Consider the following 24,877-nt stretch of genomic DNA (forward strand, 5'->3'; position numbering starts at 1 on the left):
GGGGGTTAATAGCCGGCCAGGGGAGGCAGCCTTCCCTGTTACAGCGGCTCCTCCCCTCAGCTCAGCGCGCCTTTCAGTATCCATAGTCTGGCGTCGCTGAGCTGCTTCCTCCGCGGGCCACGCTTCCTCTGAGGTCTCCAGCGGCCATTTTATCTCTGTGGTGCAGCAGAAATCTCTCAGGATGGCAGTGAGTCCAGTCCCCCTGCGTACCTCACCATCAGGTCAGTGTACACAGCGCTGTAGCCTTCCCAGACACTGAATCTGGGCAGTTGAATGCAGTGTAATAGTGCAGTATATTATATGACATGTTTATGTATATATGTATATATCTGCATTGTATGTGACTTATGCTAGTGCTGACTGTACTTTATTCTCTCACCTGTCAGTGTATATCTATCCCTTTTCTTTATCTGCCCTAATACAGCTGTACTTAGGGTGGTTCTGAGACCTCACATTTATATACTTGTTAATATTTGTGTGGTTTGTCACATACTGTTGCGTGCTGCACGTTGCCATATTTTAGATGGACCTGTGTGTTGCATACGCTGAAAATGGGTCCCTGCAGCTAATTTTTGGCATCAGTCAGGACCAGTATAGTGCTGCTTAATATTTCCGCCAAGATTGGTCAGATATGTCTGACCAGGAGATAGAGCGTTATACTGCACCCATTTTTACTATCCTGCAAGTCATGTGCTGCAGGTGTTAGTGCGGAGGATTTGACTCATAAAGGGTTCTGTATGGCGTCATCTGGTGCCGGCCTCTTTCACGACCCCCTTGGGCGGTTTGTTTTCTCGGGATCCTCTCAATTGCGGATCGCCGGGCGGGCCCCATTGTTGTACCTCACTTGGGGTTACTTCACCATACTGCCCTTTTCATCTCAGGGTATCTCGCAGCTTCTTGCACTCTTCCCCTGTGACACAGACTACCGCTCCCTGCAGGGGTTTTTCGCAGTATATGAATTCCCCCTGGTGCCACAATAGTCTGTCATTCCCCTTGCAGGGATTACCACAACAGCCACCCTGGGTGGATGTCGTTTTCTACGAAACGCTAATTGGCGTGGTTGACGCCCTGTGGTTACTTCCCAGTTGGCTCTGCCGTGAACTGGGTACTGTTCGGGGCTCTTTCCCTCTTACACGGGGGGAAGCCTATTTCAGGTATTATTATCCCTGCTTTAGGGCTGGTAGCAGGTCCATTCTGGTTAGAGTGAATGTTGACCTGCACCTGTATCATACACCCTCAGTATTACGTGCCTTCGGGTTGCCTGTTGCTGACTAGCGGGTGGATCGCATAGCGGGACTCTGGCTGTTGCCAGATAGGAGGTGTTACGACAGTGTTTGGCCTCCTGTCCCAAATTCCCTGAGGGTCATCACGAGCCCCTCCTGGGGGGGATGGGCGTGTTGCTCGTCTGATTACAGACGTTACTACGCCTCCCATTCCTGCGTGGTCGGATTCTTCGGATCCGTAGGTGGTAACTCTGCCTGAAATCAGTATACTTGCTTTCAGGAGTTGTTACCCATCCTACCATGGCTATAGCATGGTTGGTTAATACTATTGCATATTGGGTTGATGCATTTGTAACGTTTTTTCCCCTCCAACACGTCGGGGGTTCAAATGTATTTGGTCGCTCACGTAATATATGCTGTTGTCATAGGTGGAAATGCCTATATTGAATACCAGTCTCCTAACTTTCAGAGTTCCGGCTGCGACTGTATCCTCCGTAATACCCTATGGCTGCGCTCTGGGAATGCAGAGGTGCAGATACCATCTTTAGGGTTGATATTGTTTGGTCCTGGCCTTGACAAGATTGTAGTAACATTGGCAGTATTACTAACGACAAGTTTACCGCTTTCAGCTATGCCCACTACAAGGCCTCAGACTAAGTCTGTTAAGTCTTTTTTGTCCTCTGGGTCAGCCTAAAGGTCTGTTTCTTCGTAGACTGTCGGCATCTACAAGGGCCGACATATCCAGTACCGAGCAGGCCTGGACTGCCAGCCGATCCTGCTTCTGAACCTACGGATATCTCTTCAGTCTGACGGGACAGGCCTACAACTGGGAGATACCGATTTTCTCAGTTCACCCGGTATTAGTGTCAAGTTGCCGCGGGTAGGAGGGTACGCCCTCTTTACAAGGGCCTTACAGATCCAGAAAGCTATGCAGTTGTTGCGGTAAGCGGAGCTAATTAGGCCATCCCCACTATCTCAGTGAGGGACTGGTTGTTCTGCTTTCTTTCTGGTGCGGTGACTGAATGGTCCTCTTTGGCCTATTCTCTGTCTCAATTCCCTGAACCAGTTCCTAAAGCTACCTGGGCTCAGGAGGAAATCCCTATGCTCCATCATACGATGTTTGGAACCTGGGGACTTTATGGTATCACTGGATATACAGGACGCGTGCCTACGGGTACTTACAGAGACCTTTTCTCAGCATGGGCTGAGGTTTGCTGTATCACAGCAACACTTACAATTTTTCGGGCTCTGCCTGTTGGGACTGTCCTCAGCCCCACAGGGGTTTACCAGCGTTTTGGATTTTCTGACAGTTCTTCTGTTCAGTATATCCCAATGCTCCTGTACCTGGACGGCCTCCTGCTCTTAGCGGGATCACCGGGGTACTTTACAGCCAGGTCAGGATGACTGTGGCTTCTTCAGGGTGCAGACGTTTAATCAACGGGGAAAAAGTCCTCCCTGCATCCCTCTCTGGGTATTCTTCATCTAGGATCCCTGCTGGATTCTCAGAATCTGAGAATTCTTCTGGCGTAAGACGGAATCTCCACTCTTCCATTAGGAGTACATGGTTGTCTGCGCAGTCGACAGATGTCTTTACACTCTGGGATGCATGGTGGAATGGGCTCAGTTCCATTCCAGGCCTTTCCATAATTGGCTCATCTCCAGATGGAACGAGTTTTTTCTGTCGGATAACTGTTCAAACGATGATGCTCTCTCCGGAGGCAAGTCGGTCCCTGTCCGGGTGGCTATGGCCATCTCGTCCAGGGTTTTCTTTGCTATGGACAGTGTCTGGATCGAATCCTTTTCAGTGCAGTTGGACGTCTGTCGATTCCACCCTGTCAATTAACTTACTCTGGCATAACTCTTGTTTCCCGGTGAACCTGAAAAGGTTCAGTCCGACAGGGTCAGGACAGTGGCTTCCTTTTTAGCAACACTGTTCGTTGGGTGGCAATGACAGGTATGTCACATATTCGGACATAGTCCGAGGGTCTCCTCCCGACCATCTCGGCAGCGTTCATTTCAGGAGCTCTCCATTGGGAAGCGGGAGTCCTCAGCCGTCACGACGTGCATCCCGGGGACTAGTCTCTTCCCCAAGAGAGGTTTCATCTCCTGGTGAGCAGGGGGGGCCCCCCTGAGGTGACCCTCATGGCCTTCTGACTTTATCACACTATGGTGTTACAGTCCAGCTCTGGGGATTCTGAAGCAACCTTCAGCGACTCTTTGTCGGTGAAGTGGTCCTTCCACTTTGTGTACCTGTGTTCTCCGGTCTCCCTTCTTCCTCGAGGTCTTTGGAAGTGTTTTCAATCGAGACGGAGATGCTTTCCTGCTGGTGGCTCCTGATTGCCCCAGATGTCAGGGGTACTTGGATCTTCGGAGTCTCTACATCGATACTCCATCCCTGATGCTTCACTGCCCGGACCTGTTGTCTCAGGGTCCTTGGTTTTGCCTTGGACCTGGGTCGTTTGTCTTTGACTGTGTCCTTACAGTGGTCTTACGGCTTCCCTGGCTTTGTCATCGTTGGAATGATTAGAGCACATGGATCAGCTTTTGCTGGGACCTACCACAAACTGTGGCAGCCATAAATCTTATGGTATTGTACCTGTCGATACAATCCTCCGGTGTCCAGGATTTCCAGATATTCTGGCATTCCTTCCAGCTGGCTTGGGTTTCACACTTGGCCTGGTCTTCCTGACAGTGCGGATCTCTACACTGTCAGTATGGTTAAGATATGGAATTGCTCCACTCTGGTATCCAGTTCATCCTTTGGAGTGTTTTCTTGATTATGCCTCCATTTGTCCTCCCTAGGGACTCTTTGGGAGTAAGTAGTGGTTCTTCGTTACCTCCGGGGACAGTCAATGGAACCGCTGGTTGTGATAGCCATTACATGGTCTATTGCTTAGGCTCTCTCTTTCTCTCAGGGTGTTTATATCAACCAGGAGAGTGTCTGAATTGGGAGCGTTCTCATGTGGCTCCCTCTTCTGGAGGGCATCATGTCAGGGTGTGAGTTGCTCTCGCCCTGTGTTTCTTCTTAGTGGTTTTCAGGTTCCATATTATTCTGGAACTTATGGTACGGCCATTCTGTCCCCAGTCCTCTCGGCTGGTGTGGCCTCATTGACTGTGGTCTGGCCTCTTTGGATTTATGTGATCCGTTCAGGTTCCTTACGGAAATCGGACTCCTTATTGGTGGTCTGAGATTTCTGGTTTTCACAGGAAAGGATGGCCGGCCTATAACCAAATGTTGGCTGGATGGCCTCGTAGGTCTTCCTCAGGGGCCTACCCATGGGTAGGCCTTCCTGTTGTTGATGCTTGTTTTTTTCTCGGGCCATGTGACCCTCGTGTGCGGCTCGCTGTGGCGCCTCGGCTGTTTTGCCTTACTAGGTGGCCACGTGGTCTTCTGTCCACACCTTTTTAAGGTTCTAGGCATTGGTTTCCTTTGCCTCTCAGGATGCTTCCTTTTTGGCGACGGATTCTCCTCTCAGCACAGGAGCGTCCCCACCCTTGGTTGAACTGCTTTGGGACATCCCCAAGGTCAACCCTGTGGACCCCCTATGGACCCTGAAGTAGAAAACAAGAGATATGGTAAGAACTTACCTTTGTTATCTCTGTTTCTACGAAGTCCATAGGGTCCACAGGGCGCCCGCCCTGACGCACCTGGCTTCATATGGGCTGTGTGGCTGGTCACCGGTTTTCCGTCTCCCATTTCTGTGAGTATGGTTATTGAGTGTTCCAGTTTTCTCTCTCTTTTTCTCTCCTCCTCCGGCCTTTGGCTACTTACAAACTGAGGTGCCTCTGGCTTGGGGGTGGGGTTATAGGGAGAGTGGACCCAGTGCATCCTGGGAGCTAAAAGCTTTAACTGCGTGGTGCCCGGATTTGGTTCCCAACCTATACCCCAAGGTCAACCCTGTGGACCCTATGGACTTCGTAGAAACAGAGATAACAAAGGTAAGTTCTTACCATATCTCTTGTTATTGCTGTCATGTGTGGTATTCAATTGCTAACATAGACCCTTTGTGGCTGCCAGCTTCGCTGGTTTTTCCCATAGAAGTGCGCAGAAAAACTATATTGTAGGTATGCTAATGCTTGGTGGAACATCCCTCTACCTTGAATTGCCCCACATAATAATGAATGGAGATGAGAATAAGCTCTATATTTTTCTCTTAGGGCCGTATTCAATTAGGTGCGAAAAGTCTGTTTCTGCGGTAAAGTAATTTTACCTTGCGAAAAGTTTCCTTCGTATTCGATTCCGAAGACTTTTCGCCAGTGCGGAAACTCAATGCAATGGGACCTGTGAAAAAGTTTCGCCTATGAATAGGTGTTGAAAAAAAGTGCAGAATTGGGGATTTGGGTTGCAAAGCTGCGGGAACCCCCCTGCACCCTTGGGACAGTCCTCCAAAGGTAAACTGCGTAAAAAAAAATTCTTTAGATTACCCCAAAAAAGTACTTTCATTTTGGGGGTGAAAAAGTCAAAGTTGGGGGACAACATTAAAAACTAGTGAAATAGACTCCAGGGGGGCCCCCAAGTATGCGCCAGGTGTCTCTAAGTTTGCAGGTGGATTTTTTAAGATTTTTAAAACTTCATTTTAGCAACTTAAAAATATGCTAGCACCCGTTTTCAGGTACCCCAAATTTGCTGGGACTACTTATTTTCACCCCAAAAACCAGCAAAATGCTATTCTTCACCACTTATGCAAAGATGCTAAATAGCAGCTATTGAGAGCATTAAATGACCCCAAATACCTTCAGCAGGCTTATTCAGGGGTATCTAGAGTGATCCCCAATCTTGGTGCATCTTATGGGTGGTGTCAGGCTGATTTCCCCAAAACTAACAGTACTCTTCGCATGTTAGAGTTTCGCCGGGTCCCATTTTCGCTGATTTCTAATTGAATACGGGGAATAGCGGCCATGCGCGTGATACTTTTTCGCATTGAAAACCAGCGATGTTGGCAAAGTACCGGACTTTTCACCTGGAATTGAATATGCCTCTTAGCAGGAAAAGCTGTATTGTAGATGGCAGTTCTCTGCAGTTGTTAGATCACTAGTGTGTCAGACTTTTGGAGACCACTTTAGCGTTTGAGCTGCTTTCCTGCTCCCCTTTATACACCTGTCACTCCTCCAAAACCTGCCTGGGTGACACCGTCTAAGCAAAACTCATCCATTTCAGTAGGACCGCAAAAGTCTGCTCTTTCCATAGCAAATCAGTGATTTACTGTTCAATAATTGTAATAAATGTCCTTCCATGTCTGAGTTACTTACCACTGAAGCTTTTCTTTTCATTTATTCACATCTCACTGCCAGCGGCTTGCTGGGGTTTCAAGCACCACACCACCAGTTGGCTAAATAGCTTTCGGGCAGGCTAATAGTTTGAAAACTGAGTGCTGTAAGATGCTCTTGTAGGGGCACAAAGGGCCTGCACTCACTTGAATTGTATTGAGCCAGAGGCAGTGTGCCTGTTGCCAGTTTTACTTCTGGGGGGGGAGGGGGGAGGGGAGAAAACCATCCCTCCCTACTGTAACGATGGCAGTCCTCTAGTGGACGATGAAAAGTAAGAATTACGCCAGTTTGCATGCTGTACATTTGCTCTGCGTCTGCCCAGGAAACTGCCCATATGCTTATGCAGACTTGCAAGGTTCTGACACAGCTGCTTGCACCTGGTGGGGGTGGGGGTGGGGGGCAGGAGGTAACATAGGCTGAGTACAAAAGGCTCATTCCTGGTGCATACGCCATGATAATGATGACGGTTGGCAGCGCTAACAGATTTTTATTGAGCAAATGCGAATGCACCGCTGACGTTATGTGCTTTATATGTTGCATGTGCAAAGATCATGTTTATGTACATGTTTTAGCATTGTGGGGCGGTTTGTGTTTATTATTATACAGTGCATGTACACACGGGAGCGGTATCTGCTGCCTTACAGAGGCTGTTTTCTTTTGTTTTTTAATGAAAGCTAGTTATTAGCGAATGTGTAAGTGCGTAAATAACCTAAACCTGCGTACAGTACTGGTGCCAGACTCCATGTGTCTTGCAGCTTATTGAGTGCAATTGGGTACCATAGTCGCCCCCCCCCTCCCATAGTCCCCTCTAGTGACAGCAGCTGCATATACCGTTTCTTATCAAATATAAAGAGGCATCCAATTCAGTTTTCAATTCTGCCACATCCCTCTCATGTAATAAGGATTGCCACATCCTCACTGCCCTTACAGTAAAGACCCCTTCCTCCGCTGATGGTAACACCATCTGGTTTCCATTCAAACCTATTTCAGATCAAGAAACCTAGAAAGCTGCCAAAATCACATGACATAATATTTGTATGCTGGTCACTAGCACATATTTTCATAGTTACACCCATATAATCCATTATAGGGACCAGGGTGTATAGGTCTTCGAAACACAACTGATATACAGCCACTTATATACAGGACAAGAACCACCTAATTCTCATAGAACATATATATATATATATATAAAAAAAAAAAATTATATTTAGTATACAGTCCAGTGTGTTTTTTTTTTTTTTTTTTTTTTAAAGGATTAGGGTTCACGCTTAGCAGTCACTCTAAGTAAGGTGTTGGCTGTCAGCAAGCATAGAAGTGCTGTTTTATTAGACTTGAGTAACCACTGTTTATTCAGATGAAACTGGAGACTCTGGGGGACATGTACTAAGCCTTGGAGAGTGACTAAAGTGCAGAGAGATAAAGTACCAGCCTATCAGCTCCTAACTGTCACTTTACAGGCTGTGTTTGAAAAATGACAGGAGCTGATTGGTTTGTACTTTATCTCTCCCCAAGGCTTAGCACATCTCCCCCTGTAAATGACAGTGCTGGCTTTTCCTTCCACTGGCAGCAAGGTCCTCATTCATAATGTCACTAGTGGCACCTGGTCTCCCCGGCTCCCCTTCCTATAACTTGACACCTCCTACTATTCTCACCTTTCATCTCTTTAATCTATTGTCTTCTACAAGTCATCCCCCAACTGTCGGTAAGTGTTGACATAAATTCACAATGTTGACATTTCAGCGTTGATATGTTAAATGTGGCCATCCAGACCATGTTTAAATTATGGTGCCAACATAACTAAAGCGCACAGTCTCGTACTAATGAACAGTTCATGATGCACACACAAGGCTGCGAAGCACAGAGTGGAGGCAGAAAGGATAAAGCATTTTAACGAAAGCCACATAGAAACCACAATGTGGAATACATAAATGAATGGATGTGGAATATATTGATAGTCATTATGTCGACGTGAGAATGTTAACATGGTGATAATGTCATCCTTAATTTTGTTGACAACCATCATGTAGACCCTGATGAAATGTCGACATCGGGCCTGCTGGCCTCGGCAGTCACTTTGCGGCTGCAGTGGCTCCCATCATGATTTCCGGGTCCCAGTGGGCATGTGACTGTCACTCCGTGTCATACCGCTGGTGGTCCGGTGAGTATTTTATCCCCTCCCCCTAGTGTAGAACTAATCCCAGCATGCCCTGCCACAGTTTTGCTATTTGGCCATGCAAAAACTGGCAGAGCATCCTGGGATGTGTAGTTCAACAGCAGCTGGTGGGAAGTTTATTGCCCACACTTGCTCTAGTAACTGATCTCTAACCTGCCCGGCCGCAGCCTCACATATTAACAATGTCGACCTTGTGATGTAGACAGTATAAATGTGGACCTACTGACTACATCCCAAATGAATGGCCCCTCTTAAATTTCTCTCCGTGAAATGAGCATCGCCCAGTAGAGCTACCCAAAGCAATTCCTACCCTGGTCAGGCTGGCTATGCAAGGGTTAAAGGCTGCCTTGGATTGAGTAACTGCACAGGAGTAGTAATGTACCAAGAATGCTATTGTCTCTGAGAGTAACACAGCATGTGCTCATCTATAGTCATTTTTATTATATAATTTTATTTCTAGTGACAGACACATAATATATGGATGTTTTATAGTAGGTATAAGGAGACCGGTGCTTTCTCTTTCATGAAAAATGTGTTTTATGGGAATCTTCACTGTATAATGAATTTACAGTGATACAAAAGCTCTTTGCTAATTAACACCTTGAATTACAGCAGTACTTTTGCTTTAGCACAGAATAAAACATGCAACATGCTTAAATATCAGCTACACACGTGTGTCTTGGACTATAAGCAACATGAGGCAATAGAGATTAATATTGAACCAGTGCGAGTCAGTCACGCTGGCCGAAACAGCGATTCATCCTCTCAGTTGTGTGCGTGGTATCTGTATGTTCTCTCTTCCTGTGATCCACACGTTTATGATTTGTCACCTCGGGCTTCAAGGAAGAAATAAAGAAAGTTTACTTACAAAATCCCTATTTCAGTACTAAAGATAAATATACAGCATTCAGGAGTGTGGAGGACGATGTGCTGGTTAGGCAGTGGATGAGGTTAGAACAACCTGTGGCCAATCAGAGCATCAGAAGACTCACAGAGATAAAGATAACCTGATGCCAATATAAGCATTGGAACTCTCGCAGGACTAGACCAACCAGTAGCCAATCAGAGAATTAGAACACTTACAAAATTAGAACAACCTGTAACCAATCGGAGCATTAGAACGCTCATATGATTAGATCAACCTGTAGCCAATAAGGTTTAATCAGAGCTGTGGAACACTCGCATGGCCAGAACAACTTGTAGCCAATCAAAGCATTACAAAGCCCCAAAGTTAGACCAGTGTATAACAGTCTAAAGGCCCTTATATATGAGCGATGGATCACCGCGATGCGGTGATCCGGAGATGGCGGATCAGTGAAATCCAACGTGTTGGATTTGCCGATCACAATGATCTTGTTTTACAGAGCAGTGAAATTTAACATGTAGAATTTCACCAATCCTACGACGGATCACGGAACATCGATGTCCTCCGGTCGGCTTTTCCGACTGGTGGATCGGCTTTTCCGATCCGATCGCAGGAGCCATCTCTTATGTGGGGGCCTTTAGGCCGCGTACACATCAGAACGACATGGTCATTCCAATTTCCCTTCATCCCAGAAAACACAATATTGGGCCTGATTTGGGAATAAAGTGAGAGAGAGCAAGTAACTCTGCACCTTGGCATAACCATGTTGCACTGCTGGTGGAGCAGATTTAAAATGTGCAGAGAGATTAAAGGCCTCCATACATCAGCAATTGATTGCAGCAATTGTGCAATTTGCAATTGATTTGTATATAAAAATCTTTCCCTTTTTCAATCGATTGCAAATTGCACGATTGCTGCAATCAATTGCTGATGTATGGGGGCCTTTAGATGTGAGAAGGGTGTGTCCTAGCTCAAATCTAAATTGCAGTGTAAAAACAAATTTCCGTGCAAACCTGTTCTAATAATATAGTATATTGGCTTGTTGGTTTACTTTATTAGGACCTAGAAACTACATCTGGTTAAGACATCTTACCCAATTCTAAATGTCTCAACTAGCTTCTTTATTTCCTTGAATCTGTGCCAGTAATTGGTCTCATAATACAAGATTACAAAGATGAATTGCTGTGGTGCAAAGTTTGGACAAGCTCCCATTTCTTACAAGCACACACTCATAGATTTTTCGGTGAGAATGTAGTAATGTTTTTACCTTCACACTCTTGGGTGATACCAAGCCTCTGCTCCTCTCCTTCCAGCAATGACCTGTAGACTGCAATCTCAGCATCTAGCTTGAGCTTGATGTTCAGCAGGTCTTGGTAATCTTGCAAGTATCGGCCTAGATCTGCTTTGGTCTCTAGCAGTCTAGTTTCTAGCTGAGCAATGATTTCCTGCAAGATGGCGACTTCATCCAGATGCCGGTCCTGCATATCGGCCAGCTGCTTCTCCAAGGCTTCATTGCGGGCTCTCAATGAATCTATTTGATTCTGCAGGTCAGACACCTGGGAGGAGTACTTGCTGATATCTTCCTTGATATCCTTGATCTTCCCTTCAGTCTTGGTCAGTTGCCCCTTCACGGTACTGAGCTTGGTCTTGTACCACTTCTCTGCCTCCTCAATGTTTTTGTTTGCTGCTTGCTCGATTTGAACCCGCAAGGCTCTAAGAGCTGCTGCTAGGTCAGGCCGAGAACTTTCCAGCTCCACGTTCACCCTTGACTCTTCAATCTGCTTCAGTAAATCTGCAACTTCCTCATCATGAAGCTTTTTGAGAAACTCAATCTCATCTACCAGCTGTTCCACTCTTCTCTCAAGCTCCAGCTTCTGCACGGTGGCGTCATCCACATCCTGACGGAACTCTCTCAGTGTCCTCTCTGCCTCCGCTGTCAAAAATAGATAGACATGTTTAGCTTTCATTTTATTTTTATTCAAATGTGATGTGATTTCAGGCTTTATCCTTCTTCTACAACACCTAGACATCTAGGGGTATATTAACTAAAGTGCGGGTTTTTAGAAGTGAATATATTGCCCATAGCAACCAATCAGATTCTACAGAATACATTGTGGTAATCTCCGACTGCTCCATTTTGCAGAAATAGAGGACTAAAACTTATCTGGTTTCATTTTGTCTCATGCTAATCCTTGAGGACTCCAAAAGAGGCTAGCTATAAGACTGTTATTGTAGAAACCTTATGCGGAATATTTTTGATTTGTCTTCAAGTTCTGTCACTTTACATATTTTTGTGGGATTGTCTTTAGATTGAAGGATGCGGTACACCCTTAAGGGCTCTGTATCTCTGAAGCTGCATACACACACAACGATTTTTTTTAATGATTATCGTTAAACGATATCGTTTAACGATAATTGATGGCAAAAATCGTTCACTTTCTGAGTCAAACGATGAACGATTATTGTTTATGCGCGTTCACGTTTGTAGTTTGTCGTTTGTAGTTTGTCGTTCAGTCAGACTTGTCAACTCAACGATTTACATTAAGGGAATATGCAAAAATCGTTTGTAGTTCTTAAAAATCGTTCATGACATTTAGTAAATGAACAACTTTAGTAAACCATTTTAGTAAATTTTTTCAAGGGAAAAAATCGTTTACTCAAATCGTTCATTAAAAAAATCGTTGTGTGTGTATGCAGCTTAAGACATAGGGGAGGTGGTGTGGCTCTGAGGTTCCCATCCGCCTGAACCTCTGACATCCTACCTCCTAGCGAGGCCGATGGCAGAAGTTTCTGGTCACTGTGTAAAGCTTTGGTGGATCCCAGGGAAAAGGGACCCTCCCAAGCCTTGTGGTAAAGGAGGGTTTGTAGACCTTTACCTGTTAATGTGCCTCTTAGCTCTGGGGTCAGGAGTAGAGGTGCCCTGCTTTTTTATTTTTTATTATTTTTATTTATTGAAGCACAAACACTGCCAACAAGTCTACAATACATAGACAAGTTAATCAAGTATAATACCAAATATTAAGCAATATCATAAGCAATACACAATAATCATTACTCCCAGCGCAATTTCATGGGCATTTTTTATTTATTTTTTTGTAAAATATAATCTCCCGTAGCCCAAGACTTGTATAAACTACAAGGTGCCCTTTTTTAATGAAGGCCTGGAGTTCTGACCGCACCCTTTTGCACTTTTTGTGTTTTTGCACAAGGGCACTGATTGCTGTCACAGACTCAGCTAAATGAAGCATGGATTAAATAGACTACCTGTCTGTATATTGGGATTTATGTCGTTTTTTTATCATTTTAAAACAAATGCCCAGTGATTGACATATTTATATTTAACTTTTTTGCTCACTCCATTTCTTGGAATATTTGAGTGTTCAGTCCTATGTTATATGGAACAGAAGATACATTACTTGCAGTGCCACCAGTTGATAGTATAATACTTAGGTTCTCAAACTCGGTCCTCAAGACCCCAAACAGTGCATGTTTTCCAGTTCTCCTCACAGAATCACAAGTGAAATAATTAGATCAACTGTGGATCTTTTAAAATCTGTCAGTGAGTAATAATTACACCTGTGCACATGCTGGGTGACCTGGAAAATGTGAGTTGTGTGGGGTCCTGAGGACCGAGTTTGAGAACCACTGGTATAATACATTGGGCAGAATGTGCTCGCCAAACAAGGTTCCAGACGTGTTATTTTATGTACATGTGTATGTATAACGTTTCTTTAGAACAGCGGAATGCAAGTAACTGCAATACACATTACACATGTCTGAGACCTGTGTTTTATTAGGAAATTATTTAAAGCAGCAATCCCACATGAAAAGTTTATATTGTTTTTATTAATTAGTAAATGAAACATGTGTCTAATAGTCATTTTTCTTAGCTGCATCCTACAAATCTTTATCTCCTTTTTAAAATCTCTCTGGAGAGAGAGCAGTATGGCTGCCAGTCACAGACCCAAGCTCACAACTCTCAGCATGACACGTGATGGCAGAGGGTGAGAAGAAGGATAGGAATGTACAGTACACAGAGGGGTGTTCCGTGACTCTACGCCATGTGACTGTGGTTGCCATGGAAGTCCGTGACATGGCAGATTTACAAATCATTAATAGCAGACTAAAGAAACGAATTAATTATACAGTAAAATACATTGATGTCTCTAGGGATAATATTTTGGCTGAATTTGAAATCTTGTTCAATATTTATTTTCCAAACACAGTGTCTATTGATAGTTCTGCAGTGCCTCCATCTTGTGTCTTGTCATTACAGACAGCGTCCATTGCCTACAAACAGTGGAAACTTTATTTTTATGTATTTGTTTGGCTGAAACAACTTTCAAGAAAATGCAGCGTCACTGAGCTACTTTGTGAGTCATAGTGTGGAGTCAGACGCCATTTATTTCACTGCTGCCTATCAATTTACTAAACAGAACAAATCGTGACATGATAAAAGCACTGTGGAGGCAGCACTGTCTTAGCTGATCTGATCTTTAAATGGAAGCTATAGGTTTGCGTTTTACCTTAATTATGTCATTAATTCCCATTGAATAAATAGGCTGAATTGTATTATTACGTTGTCCTATACCAGGGCCGAAACTAGGATTTTTGTCACCAGGGGCAAGACAGTAATTTGGCGCCCCCCATGTAATTCCCCCTGCAGTAGTGCCCATATTGTAATGCCCCCATAGTAATGCCCATATGTTAATACCCCCATAGTAATGCCCCTGTAGTGCCCATGCTCCCATATTAATGCCCCTGTAGTGCCCATGCTTTCATAGTAATGCCCCTGTAGTGCCCATGCTCTCATAGTAATGCCCCTGTATTGTCCATGCCCCCATAGTAATATCCCTGTAGTGCCCCTACAGTAATGCCCCTGTAGTGCTCATGCCCCCGCAGTAATGCTCCTGTGGTAATGCCCCTGTAGTGCTCATGCCCCATTAGTAATGCCCCTTATTGCCTATGCCCCCATAGTAATGCCCCTGTGGTAATGCCCCTGCCCCCATAATAATGCCCCTGTAGTGCAGCTTATTGAAAAAAAAAATACCTTGAACCCCGCTCCTGCATCCAGCGTCGCGTCCGGTCCGCCGGCTGCTCCTTGGAACTATGGGGGAGATGTCATGACGTCTCCCCCATAGTGCCCGTGGGGAGAGCCGGAAGCTGGAGTTCGGGAGAGAACTCCAGCCTCCGGCTCCGGCTACACCGCGTCGCTGCAGAGAAGGAGCCGGGCGCCCGCTGGTAATAAATATTACCAGCGGACGTCCGGCTTGGAGCCTCTCTGCAGCGCCGGGCTGGAGGTCACTGGCACCAGGTACAGCGGCTCACCCGGTGCACGTGCACCTCCAGCCCCCCCCTAGTTGCGGCCCTGCCTATACAGTAATATACTGTCATACCTCCCAACATTTGTAGCCTGCAAATAGGGACACCCGCACGCTGAAAAGGGGCATGTCCTACCTTTAAAAGGGCGTGGCCTATTGGCACCCCCATTTACATCACAAAGGGGCGTACATGCTGGGCTGCCCCCGGGCTTCCCCTCCGTGCTGTGAATAGATGCTGCATGCGCACAGCATCTATTCACGCTCTGCATACACGCTGTGTATGCTTCTCCCAACTATCCCTCCCCCCACCGCGGGACACTGCGGCCAGACCCAAAAAAACGGGACTGTCCCGCTGAATGCGGGACAGTTGGGAGGTATATACTGTAGCTTGAGCCCATCTCACACAGAGGACCTCATCCTACGCCAGATGCATCGGCTGTAGTTTTTCTGTTCACCCGTGGCAGCCTGCTTGCTACCATATGCTAGTGTGATTACCCATCTCTGTCCGTCTTCATGAGGACGACAGCGCTGTCCACTGGTTTACTGCCTGCAGCCGCGGCTGTCATAATTCGTATCGAGACTTAGGGGTCTATTTACTAAGCAGTGTGAGGAGACAGAGGGAAAAGTGATAAGGTGCCAGCCAATCAGCTCCTAACTGCCATCTCACAGGCTGTGTTTGAAAAATGACAGTTGGGAGCTGATTGGCTGGTACCTTATCACTTTTCACTCTGTCTCCTCACACTGCTTAGTAAATAGACCCCTTAGGGGTTAGTTGCTACAGTGAGAGTTTTTAGAAGTGGAGTTGTTGCCCATAGCAACCAATCAGATTCTAGCTATTATCTTCTAGAAGGTGCTAGTTAAATGTTAAGTAGACTCTGATTTTTTGCTATGGACAACATCTCCACTTCTAAAAACTCTCACTTTAGTAAATAATACTCCCTTAGACTTAAGAGATCCGTCAGAAAATGTTCAGCTCCATCCCACCTTCGGAAATATAGCGCTATAAATGAAGAAAGAGCTGAGCCCCGCAAGTAAAGGCTTGAAGGGCAGGATTTGGCCCCAGTGGCCATCTGTTGCCCAATATTAGTCTACCGTGTTCATTATGATGGTAAACTACGTGTCTTAAAAAAAGCATTTATTTAATATTTAAAACTATTTGTTATTAAAAGCTCAGCAAACAAATCTACAAGTGCTTTAGTCCCAGATACACACAGAGGTCGTGGTAGCAGACATCGATGTAAAGGTGCATACACACGTAACGATTTTTTGAACGATTTAACTATAACTACGTTGTTATCGTTAAATTGTTGAAAAAATCGTTACGTTTCTGAGTTATAACGATTAACGATTATCGTTCATGCGCGTTTTCGTTTGTAGTTCATTCTGACTGACCAACTGAACAATTTTCATTAAGGGAAGCAACATTTTTCGTTCATCATTGAAAAAATCGTTCAGTTTCTGAGTTATAACGATGAACGATTATCATTCATGTGCGTTCCCATTTGTAGTTCATTCTGATCGACCAACTGAACAATTTTCACTAAGGGAAGCAAAATTTTTCGTTCATCGTTGATAAAATCGTTCATTTACACTTCAAAAAAATCGAAAATAGTTCACTAACAAAATCGTTACGTGTATATGCAGCTTTAGTAATTAATACACTCAGGATGCATTGCAATTGGTTTACATGCAAAGTATCATCTGCAGCCTGGAATGAATTAATCACACAAAGGAGTCTGTTTATGTAAATGCCACTAAAATTATAATTGTATCCATCTGCTGCTGACTTACAGGCAGCTGCCTTTGACACTTGCATCATTAAATAGTACACAGTTGCAGTAACTCATGGCAACCAGTCATGAATCAGTTATTATAAGTGTAATACATTCAGGACTAATGGAAACTAATGTCAGATTGGTTACTATGATTACCCTCTATGTTATTTGTTTTCATTTTTTCTTTCTCGCTTCTTATTCATTCCTGGTCCATTACTTCAGTGTTCCTGAGGAAACCAGTTGTCACTCGTACAATAATCTGTGCCAGTAAAACCGTTAAATCTGAAACTATGTCTAAATACAAGTGATTGCTCCTTGCATGTCTCAGCTGGTGGTGAAAAGAAGTGTAAAACATCACAAGACTTGGACTGGAAAATGGAATTAATGCTCTGATGTAACTGTGTCAAATTCTCTTCATACTTTAATAACTGCACCAAGGTTCTGTTTTCTGTGTTCACTGGCTTTCTCCTACATACATGCCACCAGTGCTTCCCTTGTGCTGGTTCTCAGGGGACACAGTACTGGCACCTTTTTGTTGGTGCAAATTTTAAATCTTAGAACTAGTTTCAAAAGCAGAAAGAAATCAGTGAAATAATTTCAGAAATTAATAAAATAAGTATTCAGAGTATTCAACTGTTTGTGATCACACATTAACCTACAGTATTGTCCGGTATCTGTCTTTAGACCAGACAAAAACAGGCACTTGAATTGGCCTGTATGCTGTGCCCTTCACTATAAACAATATAAAAGGTAACATAACACTCTAAGGGGGGGATGTACTAAGGTTGCGGTGACCATTCCGCTAGTCACCGCAACCTTGCTAGTCGCATATGTACTAACATATGCGATTAGTATCGCAAAGGACAGCTCTTGCGATAAGAGCTGCCCTTTGTGAAGCAGCCGGTGACGGGGTCTCCGTGGGACCCCGCCCCCTCCGAGCCCCGGGAGCTTCCTGCTGGTCACATGTGCAGGAAGCCTCGGGCTCCTCCTCCTCCCTGCACCCGGAAGAAGATTAGGAGGAGGAGGAGGCAGAGGACCCAGGAGGAGCGCTGCCGGCGACCAAGGACAACAGGTGAGTGGGAGCCAGCGCTGGGCGACGGCGAAGCGTCGGGTGCGGGGTTCCGGTAAGAAGCCCATAGGCTTCTATAGGGTAACCCCAGGTTTTTCTGGTATTACCCTCCGTACCGAAAAAAGGGTGGGCGGGGTTTAGTACATATGGAAATGCGGTAAAAACCCCGAAAATGGGGGTTTTACCGCATTTTTCCTTTAGTAAATCCCGCCCTAAGGGGTCTAATTACTAAGCAGTGTTAGGAGACAGAGTGAAAAGTGATAAGGTGGCAGCCAATCAGCTCCCAACTGTCATTCTTCAAACACAGCCTGTGAGATGGCAGTTAGGAGCTGATTGGCTGGTACCTTATCACTTTTCACTCTGTATCCTAACACTGCTTAGTAACTAGACCCCTCAACCTATTACACAATGCTTCTCCGTCTCTTTCTGTAATAACCTAACACAAAGCACTGAACACCTAAGGGTATAATTACTAAAGTGCAGGAGGTGGAGTTGTTGCCATAACAACCAATCTGATTCAACTTATCATTTCTTTAACACCTTCTAGAAGATAATAGCTAGAATCTGATTGGTTGCCATGGGCAACATCTCCACTTCTAAAAACCAGCACTTTAGTAACTATACCCGCTATAAATTACCCACTCTGCACTAAAACCTCTACATTCACTCATTACATAGCCAGTCAATCTATGGAGCCCAGAGGTGTGGAGGTGCCTGGCAATGCCAGGTCACCCTCCTAATGCCCTGCCTTGCTCTAGAAGAGAAAAATGGGAGCGTCTTCTAAGGATGCACAGGTCCAACACGTGTAGTGAGGACCTACTCAGGGATTTGCAGTCACCACATGTTCAGAAGACCCAGCACTTCTCTTCTGGAAGCAAACAACATTATATACAGTAATATATTTACACAAATTATGCCTCCCACTTAAGCAGGGCACTACACCTCCACACTGTGCTGGACCATGACACCCCCTGCCTCCAACATGTGATGTCATGACGTCACAGAAGATTGGGGCTAATCACCCATCCCTAGGTATGGCCCTAATGCTATGTCCCCAGCTCTCTGCACTAATGATCTTACAAGCCCCACCTATTGCATAAGGTCCAACTTTTGCATCACTAGCCCTTAAGGTGGGCATGGATTACCCTATCCCCCCCTTCATATTTAGTATAATTCTGCCATGGACCATTCATGGCGTTTAAGTATTGTCCATTCCAACCTCATGTAAAAATAAAAAGCGGCTTTCAAGAGAAACGGTTATACAGCAGGGAATGACAGAGGGCCTGTTTCAGTACGGATCGCAACTGCAATCACAGTATTGATTATGCACGCAGTCTCACTGCGAAGATATGTTAATGTCTGCAATCGCTATGCCATACGCCGCCTAACATAAGGACGCCCACTCTACCTTACACACATCCGTAATACTTTGCAAGACTGCGAAACCATCGGTAACATCGGTACCATTGCAGCCTCACGCACACTTGCACAAGGTCTGACCTTACTCAGGAATTGCTAACCTCATCACACGCAGTGAGTTTACAGGCTGTGTATGGCATCGCAGTGAATAATTTATGAACGCCTCTGCAATGGAGTTCAAATGCACTGGCACGCCTGCGTTTTGCCAACCACACCCCCATCACCACCCCCAAATGGTCACTTCCTGTCAATCACTTTGCAATGGGTCTGCGTAGTCACTGTGATCTCAGTCCTGGTCGCAGTGGAGTGTTCGCGCACACACTGCGATGCATGCGCAATCGCAGTTGGGATCGCTGCTGAACCAGGCCCAGGGTCATGTTTGGTAGCCAACAGTATATTATAAATGCTAAAGGTGAATAGTATTAGAGAAAGACAGTGACACTAAAGGAAATTGTTATCTTATACCCCTTTTACACCTAAATCCCAGGTCCAAGCCAGGTTATTAAACATGTGTCACAGCTACTCCAACCCCTTTCATGTCACGCGTTGGACCCGGGTTGTTGCCTTTCACACTGCACCCATTCCTGCCCTGCAAAACAAGTGTGTCAATAAAAGTGGATGTAATGCTGGGTACACATTGGCCAACCTATCGGCCGTTCAATTGAACGGCCGATATATCGAGGTATCGAGGGTGCGTCGGCGAGTGTGCACCAGCGATATGTGTGTAATACGTTGTTCACAGACATATTGCATCGGCTGTGCAGCACGGTCTGTCGTGCTGTGTGTACGGGCGTCAGTGGCAGAGGCCCCTGGTGTCTAATATCACAACTGAGCAGGCACAGGTAAATGCCCACCCAGTTGTGACATCAAGCACGAGTCCCAGTGGTAGCTCCAGAGGTGGGGCTGCAGCGCAGTCCAAAATTCAAATAGGGGATACACACCAACTGTCTTTCCAAACGCAGCTAATCATCGCCAGCCGAGACTCATAGACAGTTAGTATGGCTCCCCTATTTGAATTTTGGCCTGTGCTGCAGTCCCACCTCTGGAGCCACCACTGAGCACGACACATTGGTCTGACGTTTGATAAGTGTGTATGCACCATTTGTCAGATAGGACACCGGATCGGCTGGATGCCCGATCCGTCGTCCTAGTGTGTACCCAGCTTTACAGGCTTATAAAGATGAGTCATTTGCCAATGAGCAGCTTTTAAACGTAACCCGGGTTGCACCATTCAGACCGCAGCGTGTCCATGTTGCAACCAGGGTCGAAGACCCAGAACACACAACCCGGGTTGACCCTTTGACACCAAGCAAGAACCTGGGTTGACCCGGCAATATCCCGAGTCAGAGGCTCAGTGTGAAAGGGGTATTAAAGACTTCCAGCCAATGAAGGTTTATTTATTATTTGGAATTACTGTGACATATAACTTATATACTAAATACCGTGATAGTTAATGTATAGATGTGAGTGGAAAAACTTAGGGCTATTACATACACAATGGTTTTGTCCATTCGGAAAAAAAAAAAAAGCCTGACGCATTTTTCCCCGAGGTGTTACAGCCGTGAATAACCACTGACAAGGATGGCTGCCGTGGCGTCACTGAAGATAGTGAAGTACACGACTTTATGCATGCTTTCACATACCACGGTATTTAGTTGTACGCTCACCTTCTACCTGTCCACAGTCTTCAGTTTCCAAGTGTGTCTACACGGCACAAAACCATTGCTTGTGAATGTGACTGATCCACGGAAAAAAAACTGATGTTTTTTTGTTTTTTTTTCCGTCCGTACAAAACCGTTGTGTGTGTAATAAGCCTAAGGGAACATTTACGAAGCAGCTTCTAAGTGGGTTTGACCTCGAAATTTAAAGTGACACTAATATTTATTAGCACTGCTTTAAATTTGGAGGTGAATCCCACCACTTGGCAAATATACCCCTATGACTTTTTTTATGTTGATTTGCCAGCTTTAATATTTCCAGCAAACATGAATCAATAAACCATATAGTATTGTGTTATATATGTACATTGCTAAGGGAAGCACTGTCAACAAATATTCTTACAATGCAGCTATGAAATGGCTGTGGGGCGGGGGTGAGCTGATGGACCAGTCACAAGAAGCAGTCTCTCTGTTTGATTGTCGCATGTTATTGGTCTTTCTTCTCATAATTTATCTATACTGACAAGCCATGAGCCAGCCAGATTAAGGGCCACATGGGCCTGGGGCTGAAAATTATCAAGGGCCTACTATTAGGAGCGGAGGAGCTGTGGCCAGTGCTGTATGGGTGTGGCCAGTGCTGTGTGGGTGTGGCCAGTTCTGTATGGGTGTGGCCAGTGCTGTGTGGGTGTGGCCAGTTCTGTATGGGTGTGGCCAGTGCTGTGTGGGTGTGGCCAGTTCTGTATGGGTGTGGCCAGTGCTGTGTGGGCGTATCCATCCCCTAAAAACTACCAGCCTCAATGTCTCCCTACATACATAAATATAGAATAATTGCAACATTTTGTGAGGAAAATATAAATGACATTTTAATACTTTGGCCAACCAGCTGGTTGGCCGGCCAGCCGGCCATCATCACACTGTCATGTGGAGGCCTGGGGCTGTAGTCCCATCTGCCATTATTAATCTGGTCTTGGGATGAGGGAGTGAGGGCACAGTAGTAAATATATTTAACAATGTGGTGGTGTAGCTTTAACCACTTAACTGACTAAGGGGTCTATTTACTAAGCAGTGTTAGGAGACAGAGTGAAAGTGATAAGGTGCCAGCCAATCAGCTCCTAACTGTCATCTCACAGGATGTGTTTGAAATATGACAGTTGGGAGCTGATTGGCTGGCACCTTATCACTTTCTTAACACTTTTCACTCTGTCTCCTAACACTGCTTAGTAAATAGACCCCTAATATTTATCAAAAAAACGCTCAGAAATTATCATTTTTGTTTTTATGATTGAATTATTTCAAAAACATCTGTTTAAAACTTATCCAACATGATTTCCTTAAAAAATTTGTTTTTGAAACATATAATATTAATAGTGATTTTTTAAAACATTGTCCGGTTAAATATCGTAGCATTGATAATCTGAACATCGCAATTGTATATTTCCCCAGTGGCTGCTCCTCTTTGCAGCCACTGTGTATATACTGAGGGGCTAGCTCCTTGATTTACAATTCCCTGGTGGGGGGAGCCACCAGGCTGCCCCATCAGCAGTGATCGGCTGCCCGGCAGACACTGGGGGAAGATACAAGAATGCAGACGGGCCGGGAGTTTGGCGGCTGCTAGAAGATTATCTTCTGCCAGCCGCCCAGTGGGCATTTCTGACTGGTTGAATCAGATGTGTCAGGGAAAGCCCAGCCTGGCGTGGCAGCATCTGATGTGACCACACAAGGTAGGTGGTTAAATATATACTAGTTGATTTCATACCCCCTTTTACATATGTGTCATATTTGTAGCAGTTGTAATTTGTGGCAAGCAGTGCATACACTTGGTATGCAGTTGGGAAGCCGGCGGACCTAATCCCGACAGCCGGCTTCCCGACTGCTTTATCCCGGCGAGAGTCTAAATCTAGATGCCTGTCATTTTATAGACCCCGGGAGACCAGAGCCCGGCATCCCGTTCGAAGGGATGCCGGGCGCCGGGCGCAGATAGCCGAAGGGGGGAGGGTTAGGTTTAGGGCTCCCGGGAGGACATAGGGTTAGGCACACCCCCGGGAGGTTAGGGTTAGGCTAGGGGGAGGGAGGGCTAGGCATCCCCCGGGGGACTTATGTTTAGGCGGCGGGGAAGAGGGGGTTAGGTTTAGGCACTTAGAGGGGGGATTAGGTTTAGGCACTGGGGGGAAGGTTAGGGTTAGACACCCCTAAGGGAGGGTTAGGGGAGGGAATTAGGTTAGTCTATACTTACCTTAGGGACTACAGGATTTTCACCCATGTCGGGCAGCCACCATCGGGATTCCAGCCGCCGGACTTGCGTCCGGCAGTAAATCTAAGCAATTCCCATACACTTATGTGTTCTCTGTGCTCCTCACCTTTTAAGTCCAGCTCCTCATCACATTTAGCATTCCAGATTTCAATTTCCTCCTCCAGGTTTCCCCGCTCGATGTCGGCCGCACCCTTTTCTCTGTTCAGCTTCTCGATCAATTCCTTAAGCTCTTTGAACTGTATGTCATAGTCATCTGATATGCCTGGTCCCCTTTCCTTCAGACGCCTGGACAGTTCCTCCAGCTCGTCACGCAGGGCCTTGTTCTTCTGCTCCAGCGACCGGACCTTGTCAATGTAGCCGGCAAACCGGTTGTTCAACTCCTGGAGTTCTTCTTTCTCATTAGGGCGGTGAACGTAGATCTTAGTGGTGACCGCCTCCAGTGGCTCCTGGAACCCATCACTACCGAGACCATTGGATGCTCCAGTACTACCCCGGACCTTGCTGGATTCACTCACCCTGAGGGTATTCTGAGAAAAAGAGGAGCTCTTCATTTTCAATGGTGACTTCCCTTAGTATTTGAGAAATGGAATGGCAGTATCCCAACCCAGACTTTTATATGGAGATCTGGAATGTGACAAATACACTGCAACTGTACACATTTAATGTATGAGCTCAATTAAGCAGATGCTTTGTATGCAAGTAGGGAAGGATTTGACAGTAATCACATTCTCCAAGTTTTACATGTTAGTGCAACATAACTAACATTATGCAGCGTTATGCCTGCTGATACAATGCAGCAAACTACTGCAGTAACACATTGATTCCCAACCCAGCATGAATACACCTACTAGGTGGCATTTTCAGAAGAGGACCATACATGAAGCTACCTCCACTCTGTACACATTGCACCCACCCCACCCCACAAGGCACCAGGGTATTACATTAGGTTCTACATCACTAAAATGTATATTACATGATATACAAACTATAGTGATAATAGATATTTTACTTTATAAAATGGGAGAGGGGAGGTGTAATCTACTTCAGTAAAAATCTTTGGGCTGAGCAGATCTGAGCAAATCGGCAACGAACAACCCACTATAGTTCTCAGGTGGGCACATACCTGTATGGTCATATGGGACAGATCCTAATTAGATTGCTGGTATCAGACAACTGGATTTTCTGCAAGTCCTGATCAGATGTGGCCCGGGACTGGCAGCCGTACTGGCTCCACACATAAGAAATGGGAGCAATCCAAATCACTGTAAGGATGTAGCCAAAAGGACGACAATGACAGTGTTGATACCACAATGTCAACAGTTATGATGGTTTAGGAATTAGGGTTAGGGGAGAATAACTTACCAGAATGCCAGAACACAGCTCTGACCCAGAAGGCACTTTTACAAGATCGTCGGGAGCCAGAAGTCGCACTGGAGCTGCTGCAGCCATCAGGAGCAGGTAAGTCACTAGTGAGCCACCAGGGACAATACGCCGACGTTCTAACATTTCATCACTGTCTACATGATGATTGTCGACATGGTCAATAGCTATGACGTGGTGGAGAAGGTGGTTAGGGTGAACTGCCTATGTCTGGTGCACAGGGTTGTTGGGTCTGCCCAAATAGAGCCTTTTTAAGTACTTTCTGAAAGTCCATTTATTTCCACCTATACTAACAGACACCTATTCTACTTCCACTTATGCTTTAATGCACACCCACCCTACTCCCTCATACTTCCTACACTGATACACCTTCACACTTACTATACTGCCCACTCCCACCTATACTACTCACACTAATATGCACTCACACCTACCCTACTCCCTCATACTTCCTACACTGATACACCTTCAC

General features: G+C 45.5%; 1 protein-coding gene across 1 annotated transcript; it reads right to left on the minus strand.

The window, feature by feature from the left end:
* Positions 1-9,180: 9,180 nt before the first annotated feature.
* On the minus strand, positions 9,181-23,598 carry LOC148479073 (vimentin-like). Its single transcript, XM_088454987.1, has 3 exons — positions 23,132-23,598; positions 10,800-11,465; positions 9,181-9,503 (listed from the first exon to the last, which is right to left on the minus strand). The coding sequence occupies exons 1-3, from the start codon at positions 23,574-23,576 to the stop codon at positions 9,484-9,486; spliced, it is 1,131 nt and encodes a 376-aa protein (XP_088311113.1). The 5' UTR covers positions 23,577-23,598; the 3' UTR covers positions 9,181-9,483.
* Between the last annotated feature and the right edge of the window lie 1,279 nt (positions 23,599-24,877).

Source organism: Taudactylus pleione, unplaced genomic scaffold (genome assembly GCF_031769625.1).
Source record: "Taudactylus pleione unplaced genomic scaffold, aTauple2 ptg000638l, whole genome shotgun sequence".
NCBI lineage: Eukaryota > Metazoa > Chordata > Amphibia > Anura > Myobatrachidae > Taudactylus > Taudactylus pleione.